The sequence below is a fragment of the Salvelinus alpinus genome, chromosome 5 (assembly GCF_045679555.1).
Source record: "Salvelinus alpinus chromosome 5, SLU_Salpinus.1, whole genome shotgun sequence".
Classification (NCBI taxonomy): Eukaryota; Metazoa; Chordata; class Actinopteri; order Salmoniformes; family Salmonidae; genus Salvelinus; species Salvelinus alpinus.
The window spans coordinates 41,248,363-41,268,775 of NC_092090.1; the positions used below are offsets into that span (position 1 = coordinate 41,248,363).

The window sequence follows — 20,413 nt, forward strand, 5'->3', positions numbered from 1 at the left end:
CAGCCAGATGTGATACAGCCTGGATTTGAACCAGGAACTGTAGTGACTCCTTTTGCACTGAGATGCAGTGCCTTGGACTGCTGCGCCACTCGGGAGCCCAAACTGGCCCATAGCTGAGTGTAACTGACCCATAGGTAAGTTATAACTGAATTGTAATAGTTTTTTTGCCAAATTGTGGCCTATTCAAACATTCAAAATGACACATTTTCCCTCTAATTTGCCCCTTTGGACTTCCTGTGCTGTAATGAAGAGATTTTTGCTCAAGTTCCACAATCCTCCGGCCTCAGTTCACAGTGCAAATGAGGATAGTGAAGGGACACTTGGCTGCTGAACGTTGGAAAATGTGATGCAATATTTCTTGAAGACTCCAAGGAAGACCTTCGTTATCGTCTTCCGGTCCATAATACCGATCCCAACTGTAACGAATCAAAGTATTTTAAGCACATAGCTTTCTCAGTCTTGTAACAATGACTCATAAGGCCCATAATGCACAGTGGCACTCACCATATATCAGAGGTCCTGAGAGGCCCAACACTTTCCTGGGCCTTTTAAAAAATGTGAGGACATGTGAAGCTTCAGGAAGTTCCCTGCTGGCTGTTTTCTTTTAATCCTGGGAGTTTGAGGCATGACATCACTGAGTTATTTTCCCTAGTCTCTCTGTTATCTTTGCAATCTCACACACACACCCAGTCCTCCCATATACTTTCTAGACCTCAGGGACTGCAGCTGCTGTTGGATCTGAAGACTGAGCCTCACCTGAAGATAACCCTCTCATACAATAATGACTTTACAATTACAAGAGGCCAACATAGATGGCTATAATGGCAGTATGATACTGTTCTTTATCTTCCAGAAAAACACAGAAACCAAAACTTAGAACGGACAATGTATTGTACCAAGTATCAAAGCTATGCTATGCTAAACGAGTCAGTTCAATTCCATTTAGTATAATATTATTCTATTCCTTCTTGCATTTTTTTGAAACAATAAAGATCACTTTTTGGACTTTTGAGTGCTACGTTTATTTTACACATACAAAATTGGTACTAAATAAAAAGTTGTTGTTTTACACGATACAAACCATAGAAAAGATTGTGTTCACCATCGAGAGAATGATCATAAACCAAGGCACATATTGCTCTCCTACAGAATGACCTAGCTGCATACAAAAGGAATGCATTTGAATGACACCCACTGAAGTGTATTTACACAGGTAGACTCACACATACATATAGCATCAATCAATGCACAATTACATATAAATTACACTACAAGTGTAAAAAACAACAACATATTTTACGCTTACACTCAGCAGACAAAGACCAGTGTCAAGTAAAATAATTTTTTAAAAACGCAAAAGGAAGTGAGGCCAATATCAATATTCAGGCACATTTCTATATACAGTGTAGACAACTATATTTCCAGTACTCACAATCTCGATAACATGGATCCCGTATTGCCAAGTTACTTATTGCCGTAAGGTTTACAGAAAAGCACCACTAACAGTAAGTGCTTGTGAAATAGAATAGAGTTGTGCGCAGACAATGATCATTAATAGCATGGAACGAAGTAGATCAGGTATGTTATATAGAAATGGAGTACTAGAGACATAACATTACAGCACAGTTTACCAGTGGCATCTATTGTATGCCGAGGTTTCACCATACTGATCTTTGGTAGATGGTCAACACAGAAATGAAATGTTGATTGTTGTTAAAGCCATCATGGCTCTTACATTGTTCTCTATCTATTTTGCCCTCTCCAAAGGTTTTTCCCAGGCAGGAAAACAGGAAAACGGGCTGCAATGTGTTGGTTTACTTTAAAAGATAACAGGACAGGAAGAGGGCTTCCTCACACACATATGTGCAGGAAGCTGATTCCAGTGTTTTGTTTGGGTAATGTGTAGGGGCGGACTCTGGTGTTTGAAAAAGGATGGGGGTCCAGCTCTCCGTGTATATGATCCAGACAGGGAAGTGGTAAGATGGCTTCCACATATTGTATCCATGGTTTATGAGAAGTGGTCCCATGCAGGCAAAGCTTCAGTATACAACAAACAGTCCACATTCGAAAGCAAATGGAATATAATGAAAACAGGGGTAAACCTTTGCTCTCTTTTTGCTATGTCTTCAGTCAAGAAGGACAATAGCGATAATGATAAACTTGATCTTGTGTAGATTGCCCTCATTATTTTAAGCTGTTTCAGCAAATGGAGCAGAAGCACATGCTGTATGATGAAGTAGAATATTGAAGCAGTATGTTAAAGCAGTATGTTGAAGCAGTATGTTGAAGAAGAATATTGAAGCAGTATGTTGAAGCAGTATGTTGAAGCAATATGTTGAAGCAGTATGTTGAAGCAGTATGTTGAAGCAATATGTTGAAGCATTCTGTTGAAGAAGAATATTGAAGCAGTATGTTAAAGCAGTATGTTGAAGCAGTATGTTGAAGAAGAATATTGAATCAGTATGTTGAAGCAATATGTTGAAGCAGTATGTTGAAGCAGTATGTTGAAGAAGAATATTGAAGCGGGATGTTGAAGCAGTAGCTCTAGGATGAAAGGTTAAAGTTATTCAGATAACTTTGTGGTCATCCAAAGGACTATTGAGCTACTTCACATTTCCTGAGTTGGTTGTAATACTTTTGTTACAGTGGACCTCAGAGACTTGGGCTTTATCCACAACAATTGATGTGTTGATGAGTCCTGTCAAATAAACTGGGAATAGACTTTAATTATTTCAGAGCTTCTGTTATCATTGTTTCCTGCCGGGCTCCCTGGACAATAGTAGCTCTTGGTGAGAAGTGTAATTCTGTCTGAAAGACAACTGCCACTGTGACTCACTGAATGACCCACCCTCTCTACATAGCTACAGTTGGTTTAGTCAACCATAAAAAAACACAATCAATCAAAATTAAGGTATACAGATTTCTGTGTGAGTAATCGGACAAAAAATCGAACAAAAAATCGAACACATTTCTTAATCTCCTCTGAAACCTCAAATAAATGTAAAACAAATAAATGAAGCACAGTTGTGGAATGTTAACAGTTTTCTTTACACCAAATCTATTTCCCTTTGTCGTCATATTCACGTGACAGAAACGAATAAATGAAAGAAAAGGAAATAAAAGCACTATTTCGTTAAAATAATAATAGAATAATAATAATAACAAGGGAAAAGAGTGGGAAAGGAGAAGTAAGAGTAGGAGGAACAGGAGGTAGAAGAAGAGGAAAAAGAACGAGAAGAAGAGAGAATTACTTAAAATTGGCACACGCTTGAGTGAACCCTATCATAGTGTGCTATGATTGGACGGATTAGTGGAAGAAGTCAATCCCGATGTGCTTTTAGTCAAAGGAAGAGCTGAGAGAGCTGAGAGACGTCCTGCCTGCTGGTCTTTAGGCTCAGTGTGCTCAATACGGGGAGTCACTTCCCTCAGACCCATCCACCCCGTAGAGCTCAGCCAGGGTTCTGAAGCGAGGGCCCCAGTCGTTTAAGAAGTCATAGTCAAGGTTAGAGCCCGTGGAGGAACTATCCAGGGAACTGAGGCTACCAGCCAGGGACTCTGGCCCCTCGTAGCCATAGATGTGCAGGGTATCGTAGGGGATCTCATCCCTGTCATGGTCAGCCTCGTCTTTCTTCACCTCGATCATCACGGCCATGTCTCCCTTGCACGCGGTTGGTGGTTTCTTCACCATGGCGTAAAGGCTGGGGCCCTGCCTCATGCTCATGCTGCCGTCATTCTGAGCTGAGATCAGGATGGACACGTCGTAGCCGTTGGTGTCCATCTCCCCACCGCCCTCCTCGTCGTACGTCACTAGCTGCTCGTGGATCTCACTCTTACCCAGAGTGACCAGGGCATCCTTCTGGTGACGTTTTCTCATAGCGATCAGGATCACTATGACTGGAACGAGGAAGAAAACATGTTTAATATCCATGTCACACAGTTTGGGGTTTTAATAAGTACTGAAAAAGAAAGAAGTGGAAAATATATATATATATATATATATATATATTTCATGAGGTAAATTAAATCGGGTGTGAGAAAATATTTTGTCGAATGGGTCTCCAGTATATTTCTTTGGGATTCGTATGATAATGACTTCAATGTTTAATAGTTAATCATCACTTCATTCTGTGTCTTTGGAAACAAGACAGCCGAATAACTGATCATCTTCTCATTAGCCTTCCCATTCTTCTCATGTTTTTCCCACATTATCTGCTTTTGTAGAAGCCTACTGCAGCAGTGCGATTGCTCTCTGCTTCAGATATGAGCTTTTGATAAAACATCTCTGGCACATGGCTCATCTAATATGACAAATGGCTTTCTCCCAAGACAGCAGAGAAAGTATCAAAGAGAATATTCAGCTCAATGCTTCCCGTTCCTTCCACTATTTACTTCTCTTGTCCTGCATTCTTGAATGTTATTTATCCAGTCAGATACTGAGGTAAAACTCTTCAACTTTGTCCCAAAAAATAAACAAACAATAGATTGAAATTAGTTGCACATCCCCCATCATGTGAATTTTTCACATTTATCGTTAATAAATCCTATCCTTGTCCTTGTGTCGTAAACACATCTTGATTTGACCCAAGAACACCTTGAGCTGAAGTACCTTGTTTAATGATCCCTGTTTTTTATGTCTTAGACGATTGCTCTATTTTACAACATGTCTTAATCAGGGACAGTGGTGTAGTAGAATGCCAGTTAAAATGGAGAGGGCTGTATACGGTAGAGGAGAGATTGACTCACCCAGAATAGTCAGGATGCACACCAGTATAACAATAAGGGCGTGGACACTGACACCCATTTTGAGTTGGGCTGCTTTGCACTGGGTGTGGATCCTCTTGTTGTCACACCTGCACACTTTGATAGGCAGAGAGGTGATGCTGCTCATGGGAGGCCTGCCTCCATCGCTGATCCCAATTTCTATTACATAATCCCTGGAGTCCTCCAGGCTGAAGCCTCCATGTTTCAGCACTATGTTAGACGTGTTGTCTAGGAGAGGGGGACATAAAACAATGTTAGTTATTAGAGGTTTGCCATGGTTAAATTTGGAGGACATTTTTATACATTACATGGATCTTCATAGCATTGGTTCCAATGGTGGAATGCTCTTAGCTACAATTTACTTAGGTGCAGACTTTTGCATCTACCTAAATGTTGTATTTTTATTTCACCTTTATTTAACCAGGTAGGCCAGTTGAAAACAAGTTCTCATTTACAACTGCGACCTGGCCAAGATAAAGCAAAGCAGTGCGACACAAACAACAACACAGTTACACATGGAATAAACAAACGTACAGTCAATAACACAATAGAAAAAAAAGTCTATATACAGTGTGTGCAAATGGCGTGAGGAGGTAAGGCAATAAATAGGCCATTGTAGCGAAGTAATTACAATTTAGCAAATGAACACTGGAGTGATAGATGTGCAGATGATGATGTGCAATTAGAAATACTGGTGTGCAAAAGAGCAAAAAAGTAAATAAAAACAATATGGGGATGAGGTAGGTAGATTGGATGGGCTATTTACAGATCGGTTAGCTGCTCAGATAGCTGATGTTTAAAGTTAGTGATTTTTGCAATTCGTTACAGTCATTGGCAGCAGAGAACTGGAAGGAAAGGCGGCCAAAGGAGGTGTTGGCTTTGGGGATGACCAGTGAGATATACCTGCTGGAGCGCGTGCTACGGGTGGGTGTTGTTATCGTGACCAGTGAGCTGAGATAAGGTGGAGCTTTACCTAGCAAAGACTTATAGATGACCTGGAGCCAGTGGGTCTGGCGATGAATATGTAGCGAGGGACTTTAGAAAGGCAGGGTAGGATAGATATAGGTCTAATAAGCAGACTGTTGAATCTGAGGGTTTATGTGTCAGTGAAACTTTTCCGCACTAACAAAATCCCTAAAATCGCAGTAGGTAAGAATCCTCAAAGCAGGATAATTGAATGTGCTCCGAACCTCGATATAGGAATTAGGCTTTTCCACATGGTTAGTCCCATGTGGATTAGACATGATTATCTCCATGAGCTTTAGGTGCCAGTATATGTTGATATAAAATGAGCATGCTCAGTTTCTATGTTCAATTTGGTTGGCCTCATTTCAATAGAGTTACAGTATATAACCATTCAGAAATAGAAGCTATGAAGGATGTACTGTAGTGCATACAGTACATCAAAGCTAGAGATATGGCCTTGACATGCACGTCATCACTAATGTAAGAACAACTTCTCACTGTTCTTCTGGTCTTCCGCTGCTATGACCTTCTCTCTAGTTGCACTGGGCTAATGTGCAGCCTACTCCCAGTGTTCTGTGTTCCTGGCTGATCATTACATGGTGAAATGTCACATCAGTTCATTATGCAGTGCAGCCAACGAGGCAGCACAGACTGGACCAGGCCACCCCAGCGCTGCACTGAAAATGTTCCCCAGCCAGAGTGCCTCTGAGGTCGTCACTGTTGCTCTCCAAATATGTAATGAAGGGCTGCTGGTTTTAAAGAGCTTGTACATCATGAATATTTCAGGGGCTCTCAGCGGTTTGTTGCTGTTCTCGTTTCCACCCGACTAGATAGAGAACGTTCAGACGTCAGATAGCTTTAGAACGGAGCGCTGCCCAGGCTGATTCCTCTGCCACTGGGGAGCACAGTGCTATCCTGAGCACATATCTGAACCAGCCATTCACCTCCACATTGTCCCTGTTATACCCACCTCACTGCCCCTCACACCAACCAACAGCTTAACATTACTACAATGTTTCTGCCTGCACAGCTTAAGGTGCCATAATAAAGGTGCCACTTGTCACATGTTCATGCATAGAAATGATCAGTTCTCTCACCGTTGTTATCGATGACTGAAAAGTTGGCGTTCGGCTTCCCCAACGTGAAGCTGAATGCGGGCAAATTATCATCTTTGTCTGTGGCACTTAGGGTCCCAATCACCTGTGTGAGGGGAATACATTTTAATAAAGACTTAATGCAATTTTCAGAAAAGTTTAATGATTGATGGCTTAGATGACATCTAACTCTGGAAAAAATCCTACCGTGCCAGCCATATCATTTTCACAAACGAATATCTCTTCAATGGACAGCTCTGGTTTGTTGTCATTGATATCAATGACCAGTATGTTGACGTTCACAAAAGATTCCAGTCCTGAAGAGGAGATGGGAAACATTATTTTATTATTGGGAAATACCTAAACCATACTAGTTATTAAGATTTAAAAAAAAATTGGACATGAATTACATTTTACGCAATAAATGTGTATTTGCTGTTAATGAGATTAATGATTATGGCTAATGTCATACCATTTGGTTCCTCCTTAGCTTTAACCTGGAACATGTGATTGGCTACAAGCTCCCGATCCAGCTTCCTCACTGTGAAAAGTTGTCCAGTTATGGGGTTGATACCAATGGGACTGTCCTTGTCCTCAATGGAATACCTGTAGAGGGCGCATTGAAACATTGTGGAAATCACCTCTCAGAAAAGAAGTGCTGTTAATTCTAGCATCAGTAGCATGTGAATGTGTTGGAGTACCGTATGGCCTTGTTGGCTTGATCAGGATCTCTGGCTGAAACGACTCCAATATTATTGACCATCATTTCCTCTATGACATTAAAGTTGTAGATGCTCTTGCTGAATTCTGGCTGCTCATCAACATCTAGCACCTGGATGGTCACCTGGGCCTTGATCAATGGATTGTCCTTATTATCCGCAGGGGACTGCAAGTGGTTCTCCCTCACATGCACAAAGAACGTGTAGCTGCTCTTGGTTTCATAATCCAGTCCCTGAAAAGTAGTTAAGGAACTTTAAGGAAAAGACTCAGTACATGTACTATACGTATAATCTTCAGCAAATGTGTCACTCTCATACATATTCCCTACATCGTTATCTATAATGTACAGGCTGTACTAATACTTTTTTTCACAGAATACTTTAAGTAGTTTCATTTTCATTACTTAATAATGGTCTTCAAGGAGTCTTTCAAGGACATTCATTTTCATATGTGCTTCAAAGAGTGCATGGTCTTATTTCTTTAGTCTCTGCTACTGTATAGTTTAGTGTTATGCATCACTCGGTAATGCTCATATCTACAGTAGAGTTTAGGACAGATTAGGAAAGCATTAAACCTGGTTGCACTATAGAGACAAAAATGTGGATCGTTTTTTTGTGATTAAAAAAAAAAAGTAACAGTTTAGGATGAGTGAAATACCTGTTTCAGCATGAGGTTGCCGTCTTTGATCTGACTGCGCTCCATTTCAAAAATGTCAGATGAAGGTGCTATGGTGAAGATGGGGTCTTTATTCTGGATCTCATCTCTGTCCTCCAGGACCATGGTGTCTATTCTCTGTCCCCGCTTCATGTCCTCTTTCACACTAAATACATAGGAACCTAGGGAAAAAGACACTCTACGTGTTAGTAAGAGAAGCTTCTGAGGGACGAGATTATGGAATAATCCCTAATTTGCTGCTAGGAATTCCGTAACAATCATTCATATTTAGGTTTATCTCCTATAAGACCAATAATTGTCAATGTGCTATAACTGTATAGCTGTCAGGGATGTTCTTTTTTGCCCTTACTTTTGGTAAATGTGGCTATGTTATCATTGATGTCGCTGACTGCGATGCTGACAGAGGTGGTGGCGGTGCCCCCTTGTTTAATTCCTCTCAGATCCTGGGCTTGAACCACAACCACATAGCTACTCTGGGTCTCACGGTCCAGGTTCTCATACTTGGTAGTGATAATCCCTGAAATGAAGAAAATTCATTTAGTCTTTGATTCATGACTCGTGCATCTTCAGAGACACGAACACAACAGTAAATGAATATGGGGTTATTAGGAAAGAATATTGAAAAGAGATGAAGATACAATGGACTTCATGACGTATGAGTTCAAATGAATGAACATCTCCTACCTGTTGTGCTTTCTATATTGAAGAAATCTCCCCCCTCTAATAATTTGTAAACAAGTTCTCCATTTGCAGTCGTTGGATCATCTGCATCAGTGGCAATGACTTCTATCACTTTAGTTCCTACACAGGGAAGAAATAAAGAGAAGTGATTTAGCAAAAGCATTCTTTAATATCCAGCATAATCATCCTTGTGTTTAGGATTTGACCTCCTGTACCTCTTTTGGATCTCTCTTTGATAGAAGCATTGAACGATTTAGTAAACACTGGATCGTTGTCATTGATGTCAGTAACCAGGATCACAAACTTTTCCTCTTTCTCCACCAACTTGTTGCTGGTATCAAGCAGCTTTGCCGTTAGATTGTATTTGCTTTTCACCTCTCGATCCAATCGTTCAGTGACAAAGATGTCTCCTTTTTCATCCACTTTGAAGATTGTGTTGGCACCTTCTCCTTCAATGACATAGTGTGTCCTGTCACCAGACTTAGTTGACTTTAACTACAAATAGAAAAACAGATGACAATGTTAAGATAAGACATTCTGATCTATCAGATATATCATTACTGTATATCCTCATTCAACTCTCTGGCTTTCCACCTGAGCCTCCAAGAGTACACCTACATGGTAAAACAACGACATACCTTTCCAAGATAGTATTGGATGTAGGTTGGCCTTTCCTCCTCCACATAAAGGTTGTTCCACAACCACTCTCTCTTGTGCCTGTGGAGAACTGGGCTGGTTTGGAGTGCTGGCCTCTGATCCATATGTTCAGCCATGGTTAGACTGAGGGTCAGAGCCAAGGCAAAGAGACCCATCCACAGCTCTGGTGCCGTCATCTGCCTCCATGCAGACTGTCTCATCATCTGAAGGAAGGGAGAAGCAGAGAATTAAATTCGGGCCATTGAGACCACTCACGCCTCAGGCAACACTACTGGCTCAAAAAGTATTTGTCTTCTTTCAATTGCTTAGCTATTACTTCAGGTGCGTTTAATTAAGCTTGACTGGCATGCCCAATGGGCAGGGTTGGCACTTTTGGGAGTTTTCCACTAGAAAAGTTGAATGGACACTTTCTTTAATGGACACTTTCTTTGTGGCCAAGAGGATAGCTAAGCATTAAAGCAGTCCATCCCAGATAATATCCTTTATCTGGATTATTCCACTCTTATTGTTGCTAGCCTTTAGCAGTGGATATTAAGATGAGGGGGATTATGGTTCATAAATGTTCCCAAATAGCTTAATATCATATTCTAAAGTCCAAAAACTACTACAATCAAATTACTTTCATTACAACCCCATACAGCACAGATAAGAAAGTATCTTATATTCTCCACACTGACAATAGGCTTATCTTGGCCTTTGAGGTAATGAACTTGGCAGGTAAATATCTCATCACGTTTTGTTGTTCCATATCTTATTGAATCTTGTGTTCAGCTATATATCAGAACAGGTAATTTTTTTTGTTGGGCCACCCAAGTGTAGCTGTGCCACTAGAGATCCTGTGCCACTAGAGATTGTTGGGCCACCGCAGTGTAGCTGTGCCACTAGAGATTCTGGATTTGAGTCCAGGCTCTGTCGCAGCCGGCCGTGACCGGGAGACCCATGGGGCGGTGAGAAATTGGCCTAGCGTCGTCTGTTAGCCAAACAGTTTGGCTGGCAGGGATGCCCTTGTCCCATCTCGCACTAGCGACTCCTGTGGCTGGCCGAGCGCAGTGCACGCTGACAAGGTTGCTAGGTGTACGGTGTTTCCTCCGACACATTGGTGCAGCTGGCTTCCGAGTTAAGCGGGCATTGTGTCAAGAAGCAGTGCGGCTTGGTTGGGTTGTGTTTCGGAGGACGCACGGCTCTTGACCTTCACCTGTCCCAAGTCCGTACGGGAGTTGCAGCAATGAGACAAGACTGTATCTACCAATTGGATACCATGAAATTGGGGAGAAAAAGGGGTAAAAAAAAAAATATATATATACACTGCTCAAAAAAATAAAGGGAACACTTAAACAACACAATGTAACTCCAAGTCAATCACACTTCTGTGAAATCAAACTGTCCACTTAGGAAGCAACACTGATTGACAATACATTTCACATGCTGTTGTGCAAATGGAATAGACAACAGGTGGAAATTATAGGCAATTAGCAAGATACCCCCAATAAAGGAGTGGTTCTGCAGGTGGGGACCACAGACCACTTCTCAGTTCCTATGCTTTCTGGCTGATGTTTTGGTCACTTTTGAATGCTGGCGGTGCTTTCCCTCTAGTGGTAGCATGAGACAGAGTCTACAACCCACACAAGTGGCTCAGGTAGTGCAGCTCATCCAGGATGGCACATCAATGCGAGCTGTGGCAAGAAGGTTTGCTGTGTCTGTCAGCGTAGTCTCCAGAGCATGGAGGCGCTACCAGGAGACAGGCCAGTACATCATTAGACGTGGAGGAGGCCGTAGGAGGGCAACAACCCAGCAGCAGGACCGGTGACAGACGTGACAGAGTCTGGAGACGCCGTAGAGAACGTTCTGTTGCCTGCAACATCCTCCAGCATGACCGGTTTGGCGGTAGGTCAGTCATGGTGTGGGGTGGCATTTCTTTGGGGGGCCGCACAGCCCTCCATGTGCTCGCCAGAGGTAGCCTGACTGCCATTGGGTACCGAGATGAGATCCTCAGACCCCTTGTGAGACCATATGCTGGTGCGGTTGGCCCTGGGTTCCTCCTAATGCAAGACAATGCTAGACCTCATGTGGCTGGAGTGTGTCAGCAGTTCCTGCAAGAGGAAGGCATTGATGCTATGGACCGCCCGTTCCCCAGACCTGAATCCAATTGAGCACATCTGCGACATCATGTCTCGCTCCATCCACCAACGCCACGTTGCACCACAGACTGTCCAGGAGTTGGCGGATGCTTTAGTCCAGGTCTGGGAGGAGATCCCTCAGGAGACCATCCGCCACCTCATCAGGAGCATGCCCAGGCGTTGTAGGGAGGTCATACAGGCACGTGGAGGCCACACACACTACTGAGCCTCATTTTGACTTGTTTTAAGGACATTACATCAACGTTGGATCAGCCTGTAGTGTGGTTTTACACTTTAATTTTGAGTGTGACTCCAAATCCAGACCTCCATGGGTTGATAAATTTGATTTCCATTGATAATTTTTGTGTGATTTTGTTGTCAGCACATTCAACTATGTAAAGAAAAAAGTATTTAATACGAATATTTCATTCATTCAGATCTAGGATGTGTTATTTTAGTGTTCCCTTTATTTTTTTGAGCAGTGTATATATAAATAAATCAAAAAAATTGTTGGAAAACATTGACTCTGTGCTGTAACGTAAAGAGTCAACCAAACTTTCCTATATATGGTTGTCTTGTTACTCCTAATCGTATGTGTTAACTGTGCGTCATTCGATGTCCTTCCTGCCACGCCCTGAAGTTTATCCCCTAAAGGAGAGAACTTTTTAAAACTCCAGGCACTTTAGAGATAGACATCCTCAATCGTCACTGTTTGCAGCTGTCTTAGTAGTCATGGATGGCCCATTATGTCCAAAATTGCATTTTTTTAATATCTCCTTGTTCTGTTACTGGGTACTTACAGTGAGTCCTCCCAGTGAGGTCATGATGTCTGGCCTGTTATCAAGGAGCGGAAGTGTAAACACAATGCCTTTGGGAAATAACATTCCCATTTCTAATGAAGGGTCATCATTAAGCTAATGCTACTGTGGCCTCACACCCTTCCTGCAATTCAATTTCTGCCCCCGTCTTCTTCTTCTCCCTCTCTCTTTCTCCCCCTCTCTCTCAGTCTCTCTGGCTCTCTCTTTCTTTGACAATTTCTTGAGCAGTAGCGAGAGTTAAGGAGACAACAATGGGATTTTTATGTGTTAAATGAGTTGGTTTAGGTAGGATGCTATCGGACAATGGTAAAGTATTTCATTCAGGGCCTCAGCTATACCTAGGTCAAATGGATCAATCCCATTTTAACTCTTAAATGATGGGCAAACTTATATCCAGAATATCAGTTTCTTGTTCTCCTCAAAGCGAGTCCATTGACCTTTCATTTGAATGCCATTCAATGATAACTGTAAGTCAATTTCTCTGTCTGTGCCATTTTAAATGCTGTCTATGCAAATGTCAGATTTGATGACCATGTAGACATTTTTCTGAAGTTTTCAATAATGCAGCTAATCTTGTAGAAAAAAACAGGAATACGGTACTGTATTTTGAAATACGCTGTACATTATTCAGCTTGAATTCATCTTAGTAGGCTATGACTCACACAGTTCACAGGCTGGTATGCCTGAGACAATTGGTGTTCCAACCCCAAGTAGCACACAAAGCTATATGGAGTATCCATATCAATTCATCAGTTTATGGATATATTCATACAACCTGACTTGATGCACCTGAAATCTCTAATCATATACTGTACTGTAACATTAGTCGAAAAATAAGCAATATTTGGTACTATCAAGGCAAGCACTCAGCATACACATTATGTTGAGTTCTGTCTATCCAAGATCAACTATCAAGCAAGCCTCAATACTGTGATGATACTGTAGAATTAAGTGACGTACAATATGTGTGTGTGGGTGTGTGTGTTTGCCCACTGTAGATTAAAACAGCTTTAATCACAGAGCAGCTTCCAATAATCTGTCTGCCTACTCACTCCTCGAGGAAACTCCGTCTGTCACTGATGAGCCGTCTCCTCAGCCCTGCTTCACCCACCCAATATCACACTGGACTCACTGGCTCTCTCTGGCAGCACTTGTTCTCTGAGTCTGACAGAAAGTGTCTATCTATCACACCTCTTCTCTGAGCTCTTTCACCACAGTTATTTGACATTATATTTGCTATAAGGATTAGTTCAGCGTCGATAGATGTTATTTGACGAGTTGAACTGCTATCCTAGTGTTCGGCTGTATGTTCGGCTTCATTGTCATCATTTCAAGTCTCAACAATTAGTCCTGGAGCACCTGCATCTCGATCTATGTACAGTATCGAACAATTCAATGTTATTAACACTGTCATAAATCTGGTATAGGTAAATTAATACAATGCTATGTTTGCCTACTTTTGAAAGGAAAACGATATCTGAGGTTGAGTTACCTTACACTTACGTCATAGAATACAAGACTCAATACGTTGTACACTACTGTGTAACTCAAGATGCACAGATGGTTTCAGGATTTCTTTTGATTTATTTCTCCCTCATGGCTACAGAGTATTAGTGTAGCACACATCAACATAGTCAATCTGGTATCAAATTGTCTCGAGGGTTCAGCCTTACACTCGGGGTTAATGTTATCAAATCAGTCGCTGTTGTCCATTGTGGTAATAGATTATATCAGTTTGAGACGCAACAAGATACAACATACTGTATCGATGTGGTATTTAAATCATACATTTTATACGTATCCACACAAATTAGAAAATGTTATGTGTAACAAAAATTACAATAGAAACAAACCAATTCATACAGTATAAATGACTGGAATGACTTACCAGAGATGAATTATTTTCTGAACTCCTGCTTTTTAGCTCGTCCAATGCGTATAAGGCAGGTATAAGTCACAGGTAGATCCTGGGTGAAAGAGCATTAGTAATGTTAGCTGTTGGCTGTGGACCTGTCAGATTCTCTTCTCAGAGGACTAAGAACTTCCAGGCCAGCACAGTGGCCACAGAGATCAGCCCAGTTCCCCTGGTCACGTTTCCTGTTATAGTCCCTCTCCTCTCCTAATTGCAGCCTGAAGAGCAGAGCCTGGGCTGAGGGGGGAGAGGGAGGCATGCGATGCGTGTATCACAGCGCCGCACGTCGCTGCTGAAGTGACTGGAGGAGGCGGTGAGAGCACCAGCCACATGTTAAGAGGCAGGCAGACTGTGGCGCGTGGAGGGGCAGAGCGGTGTGAGAAACATTACATTTCTGCTCTCGCCTTCTTGATGAAAACACAAAAAGAAGGAGAGAAAGCAAAGAGATTCATTATTCATACCTATGGGACAAAGTTTATGATAAACAGGTTATAGACGTTAATCCCATGAGATTTCCCACATAGTGGTATTGCATTTTTCAGGGCTACGGCGGCGTATCTGCCTCTGAGATCTTGTCTAAGTCGGTAAGTGAGATGAGTGGGCTTTCTCCAGTACTCTCTCGCTTGTCCCTTGAGCATCATCTGTAATTTGGGGAATTGGACTGGAGCTGTACCCTGTAGAGCTGAAGGGAGGCAGTCAGTTTAGTGAGATTAGTCTTAAAGAGACAGAAAGCCTATTTGACAGAAGACCTAGGATGATACCTTAGGGGAGAGAGAGAGGCTATTTGACTTTTGTTTGTTTGTTTTCCTGCTTGGCAACCGTAACTCTTCTCAACGTTTTCGTGGATCAGACAGCAGACAGACAAGTAGCTCTAGAATGAAGTAGCCGTCCCTGCAGTTCGAGCAGCAAATCACCCTCCTGTCTCTCTCCGTGTCTCTTACTGTTCTATTCTTCTGTCGTTATTCACCTGCTTTGACCTCACTTTACATTTGAAATCATTATTTGATGGCTACTTGTAGGTTTTTCCTTCTGGTAATGGACTCTCAAAAGAAAGCAGCCATTATTATAATTATAGGGGTCTGTATTACAAGAAAATTACACCATCCTTTGTCACAGCAGGGGTCATGGTTCTAGCTGTAATTGGTAGGAGGGAGGGGATCTGCTTCTTCTGTAGATATATTCTGTATATAGCTGTGCACTTAAAGAGAGAGATATGATTTTATGCACATAGCTATTTAGCTGTTTAGATATTAGATATAGTCATGGGAATCTACAGGGTTCCAGGGGGGGACCGTGCTTAAGGCACAGCCTCTAGAATAAAAAGTTCAAAATGAATAAATTAAATCCCCCTAAATGCCATGCAGACCATAGACATAATTATATATATACATACTTCTCAGAGCAGTAGATATTTAATCATACATATTATAACTATGTTATGTGTTACTTTACATTGATCTGAACTGGCCTCTTGCATGTGACAGTGTGAGAGGTGTGACTGAGATATGCAGACCAGGGGATGATTCTTGGAAAGGGAGCTTGATTTTCCATGTAGCCTATGCAGAGACTCAGATACTCTTCATGTGTCTGGGAAATGTAATGAAAGTCTCTCTGTAGGACTCAGAGGACGCTCCGTGGAATGCAGCAGTGCTTTGACCTAATGATATTACTGGAAGCTCTTCTCATTTTCCATTTTGGCAGTAATTTCTGTTTCAAGTGGTCAGCTAGTGGTTGTGTCACACTGATGTCTTGACCATTGAGACAGTGTTTAACCCTGTCCAGTCCTTGGTGTGTGATCCTTGATGTTCATCACAGCCAGCGAAGGGGAGTCAATGCCTTGTGAAGTGTGCTCTTTAAAAATAGCAGGGTTCTTGTCATAGTTCATTTGCTTTGGGCAAGCAGTACGCTGTATAGCCCCTTAGAGAATGGGGGTGACGTACAGTTTACAAGAACTTATCTGACTGATCTCAATGCGAATGTGCCTGAGGTGTGCTGTGTGACTGAGATATGGGAAGGAACCAACTTTATAACCCCCCCCCCCCATCCCAAATCAAAACATATCCCCCCTCCCATCTCTAACACTATGCATTCTTCAACATTTTAAGCAGTGAACTGACACCCCACTAAATTATTTTGTGCTGCTTTTTGTAGAGGGTTCTTTTCTTTTCTCTCCCCGTGGTTTTACCTGACTCTGTGATTGCCCCCCACTTTCGTCACTTTTCAAGCTCCTCGGCTCGGTCAATCCAGCCAGCGAGAGGTTATTTCAATGACACCAACCTGATGCAGAGGGTTGTGCCCCTCTCACCTTCCAGGGCATACTGATGGTGCCTACAATGCACTCTAGATCTGGTGTTGGGGGTGGGGGGGGTGGGGGGGGAATCATGGTAAATTATGCAACATGTTGGAAGCGTTCCTCTTCACTGGTTAAGTATTCAAGTTGGAAAATGTTATGCTTCCAATACAGTCAGTGTTAATTCAGCTCAGCTAGACTGTGGTGGCTGAATGCTCACTCTAAATAAAGTGAAGTAAAAGATACAATCGAGTGGAAATAAGGAATTGGATACATTCAGTAAGGAATACAATGTACAGTGCCATGTTTTTAAACACTGAAAGTAATGACATCAAATGTCTAACTGTGTAAAATAAAAATGACATCTAGGTCATGTTACCTTGACAGTTCAACGGGTAACCACTTTAACGATGTAGTGCTGTAATAAAACATTTTATTTGACTGCTTTGACCAAGATATAATTCACAAATTCACTATATTTTGGTACAGTTTCTCTAAAACGAAAAACAAGCTTGCACTCCACTGTTAACACCAACAACAATCCAAATGCATATGACACTGGCTTGTTTTTTTATGATAGTGAGATGTGTGGAGTTGAAGAAACCTGAAGCGATGCTCTGAAAAAATGAAAGAGAAAGCCGCTTAGTTGTTTGAGAAAATAGACTTAGGCAACGCTTTCATGTTGCTTTCCTTAGACTCACATATTGAAACCATTAATTCCCAGAATATATTCCCTTCAGGTTTTTAGACTTGAGAGAGTTAAAATTGCCATAGCGTTTCATCATGGTGTTGCACTTTGCCCTTCATACCTTCTCTCAAAAACAAACTGCACAGGCAATGCATTATGGGTAACTACAAGAGAAAGCTCTTAATTTGCCAAAAATGCTGTAATTTTTCATTTACAGGACCAATAAAACCAACAGATATTATAATTGTCATATTTCAATTGATATTTTATTCCCAACATAGCTAATTGAAATCAGAAATCAGATGCAGAAATCATACATTATACGGAATGTGCCTTTAGGACTTTGTATCTACCCTTGATGAAGACTGAAGAACATGGCTGACGTTTTACATTCTCCCAACCAATTGTGCAATTTTGTATTTTTTTGCGTTTTGTTTAACTTTTTTTTTTACTTATTGTGTACATAATGTTGCTGCTACCGTCTCTTATGACCGAAAATAACTTCTGGACATCAGAAAAGTGATTACTCACCACGGACTGGAAGAAACTTTTTCCTTTAACGAGTCCGACGAGAAGGATATCCTTCTTTCACTGGAACAGGCCCAGATCCACGCCTTTTGCGTGAAGAAAAGACGCCGGAAAAGGGGACGCAGATCGGGGATCCTTCTGAGAAGCCGGAGGCGAGCGAGTAAACTCCCAATGCCTTCCATTCTCCTTGCTAACGTGTAATCGTTGAAAATAAAATTGATGACCTACTATTAAGATTATCCTACCAACGGGACATAATTTTAAAAAACATTTTATGTTTCACCGAGACGTGGCTGAACAAAGAAACGGACAATATAGAGCTGGCGGGATTTTCCATGCACCGGCAGAACAGAGACGCTACCTCTGGTAAGACGAGGGGTGGGGGGGTGTGTGATTTTGTCAATAACAGCTGGTGCGCGATGTCTAATATTAAAGAAGTCTCGAGGTATTGCTCGCCTGAGGTAGAGTACCTTATGATAAGTTGTCGACCACACTATCTACCAAGAGAGTTCTCATCTGTATTATTCATATCCGTCTATTTACCACCACAAAGCGAAGCTGGCACTAAGACCGCTCTCAACCAACTCTAAAAGGCCATAAGCAAAGAAGAAAACGCCCACCCAGAAGTGGCGCTCCTAGTGGCCGGGGACTTTAATGCAGGCAAACTTAAATCAGTTTTACCAAATTTTTACCAGCATGTCACATGTGCAACCAGGGGGGAAAAAATCCTAGACCACCTTTACTCCACACACAGAGATGCATACAAAGCTCTCCCCCGCCCTCCATTTGGCAAATCTGACCACAATTCTATCCTCCTGATTCCTGCTGACAAGCAAAAACTAAAGCAGGAAGTACCAGTGACTCGCTCAATACGGAAGTGGTCAGATGACGCGGATGCTACACTACAGGACTGTTTTGCTAGCACAGACTGGAATATGTTCCGAATTCATCTAATGTCATTGAGGAATACACCACTTCAGTCATCGGCTTCATCAAAAAGTGCATCGATGATGTTCCCACAGTGACTGTACGTACATATCCCAACCAGAAGCCATGGATTACAGGCAAAATCCGCATCGAGCTAAAGGCTAGAGCTGCCGCTTTCAAGGAGCGGGAGACTAATCCAGACGCTTATAAGAAATCCCGCTATGCCCTCAGACGAACCATCAAACAAGCAAAGCGTCAATACAGGACTAAGATTGAATCCTACTACAACGGCTCTGACGCTCATCGGATGTGGCAGGGCTTGAAAACTATTACAGGCTACAAAGGGGGGAAACCCAGACGCGAGCTGCCCAGTGACACGAGCCTACCAGACGAGCGAAATGCCTTTTATGCTCGCTTCGAGGCAGAGCAACACTGAAGCATGCACAAGAGCACCAGCTGTTCTGGATGACTGTGTGATAACGCTCTCGGTAGCCGATGTGAACAAAACCTTTAAACAGGTCAACATTCACAAAGCTGCTAGGCCAGATGGATTACCAGAATGTGTACTCAAAGCATGCGCGGACCAACTGTCAAGTGTTTTCACTGACATTTTCAACCTCTCCCTGACCGAGTCTGTAATACCTACATGTTTCAAGCAGACCACCATAGTCCCTGTGCCCAAGGAAGCAAAGGTAACCTGCCTAAATGATTACCGCCTCGTGGCTCACACACCCATGTAGCCATGAAGTGCTTTGAAAGGCTGGTCATGGCTCACATCAACAGCATCCTCACGGACACCCTAGACCCACTCCAATTTGCATACCGCCCCAACAGATCCACAGATGACGCAATCTAAATTGCACTCCACACTGCATTTTCTCACCTGGACAAAAGGAACACCTATGCGAGAATGCTGTTCATCGACTACAGCTCAACGTTAAACACCATAGTGCCCACGAAGCTCATCACTAAGCTAAGGACTCTGGGACTAAACATCTCCCTCTGCAACTGGATCCTGGACTTCCTGATGGGCCGCCCCAAGGTGGTAAGAGTAGGCAACAACACGTCTGCCATGCTGATCCTTAACACTGGTGCCCCTCAGGGGTGTGTACTTAGTCCCCTTCTGTATTCCCTGTTCACCCACGACTGCGTGGCCGAACACGACTCCAACAGCATCATTAAGTTTGCTGACGACACAACAGTGGTTGGCCTGATCACCGACGATGAGACGGCCTATAGGGAGGAGGTCAGAGAACTGACAGTGTGGTGCCAGGACAACAACCTCTCCCTCAATGTGAGCAAGACAAAGGAGCTGATCATGGACTACAGGAAAAGGCGGGCCGAACAGGCCCCCATGAAGAATCGACGGGGCTGCAGTGGAACGGGTCGAGAGTTTCAAGTTCCTTGGTGTCCACATCACCAACGAACTATCATGGTCCAAACATACCAAGACAGTCGTGAAGAGGGCACGACAAAACCTTTTTTCCCCTCAGGAGACTGAAAAGATTTGGCATGGGTCCTCAGATCCTCAAAAGGTTCTACAGCTGCACCATCGAGAGCATCCTGACCGGTTGCATCA

The 20,413-nt window shown here is 42.5% G+C and overlaps 1 protein-coding gene across 1 annotated transcript; it reads right to left on the reverse strand.

The window, feature by feature from the left end:
- Positions 1–997: 997 nt before the first annotated feature.
- On the reverse strand, positions 998–14,635 carry LOC139576194 (cadherin-5-like). The gene is made up of 12 exons (XM_071401959.1): positions 14,378–14,635; positions 9,536–9,757; positions 9,113–9,392; positions 8,901–9,017; positions 8,566–8,733; positions 8,199–8,377; positions 7,523–7,773; positions 7,294–7,427; positions 7,029–7,138; positions 6,825–6,927; positions 4,744–4,989; positions 998–3,894 (listed from the first exon to the last, which is right to left on the reverse strand). Exons 2-12 carry the CDS (start codon positions 9,755–9,757, stop codon positions 3,404–3,406), a joined length of 2,301 nt encoding a protein of 766 aa, XP_071258060.1. The 5' UTR covers positions 14,378–14,635; the 3' UTR covers positions 998–3,403.
- Between the last annotated feature and the right edge of the window lie 5,778 nt (positions 14,636–20,413).

Excerpts from the sequence above, each read along its gene's own strand:
- LOC139576194 (XM_071401959.1), bottom strand. The coding sequence starts at position 9,757 with ATGATGAGACAGTCTGCATGGAGGCAGATGACGGCACCAGAGCTGTGG. Across the intron at positions 8,734-8,900 it reads CAATATAGAAAGCACAACAG|GGATTATCACTACCAAGTAT; the intron begins GTAGGAGATGTT and ends TCTTCATTTCAG. Across the intron at positions 6,928-7,028 it reads AAAATGATATGGCTGGCACG|GTGATTGGGACCCTAAGTGC; the intron begins GTAGGATTTTTT and ends CCCCTCACACAG.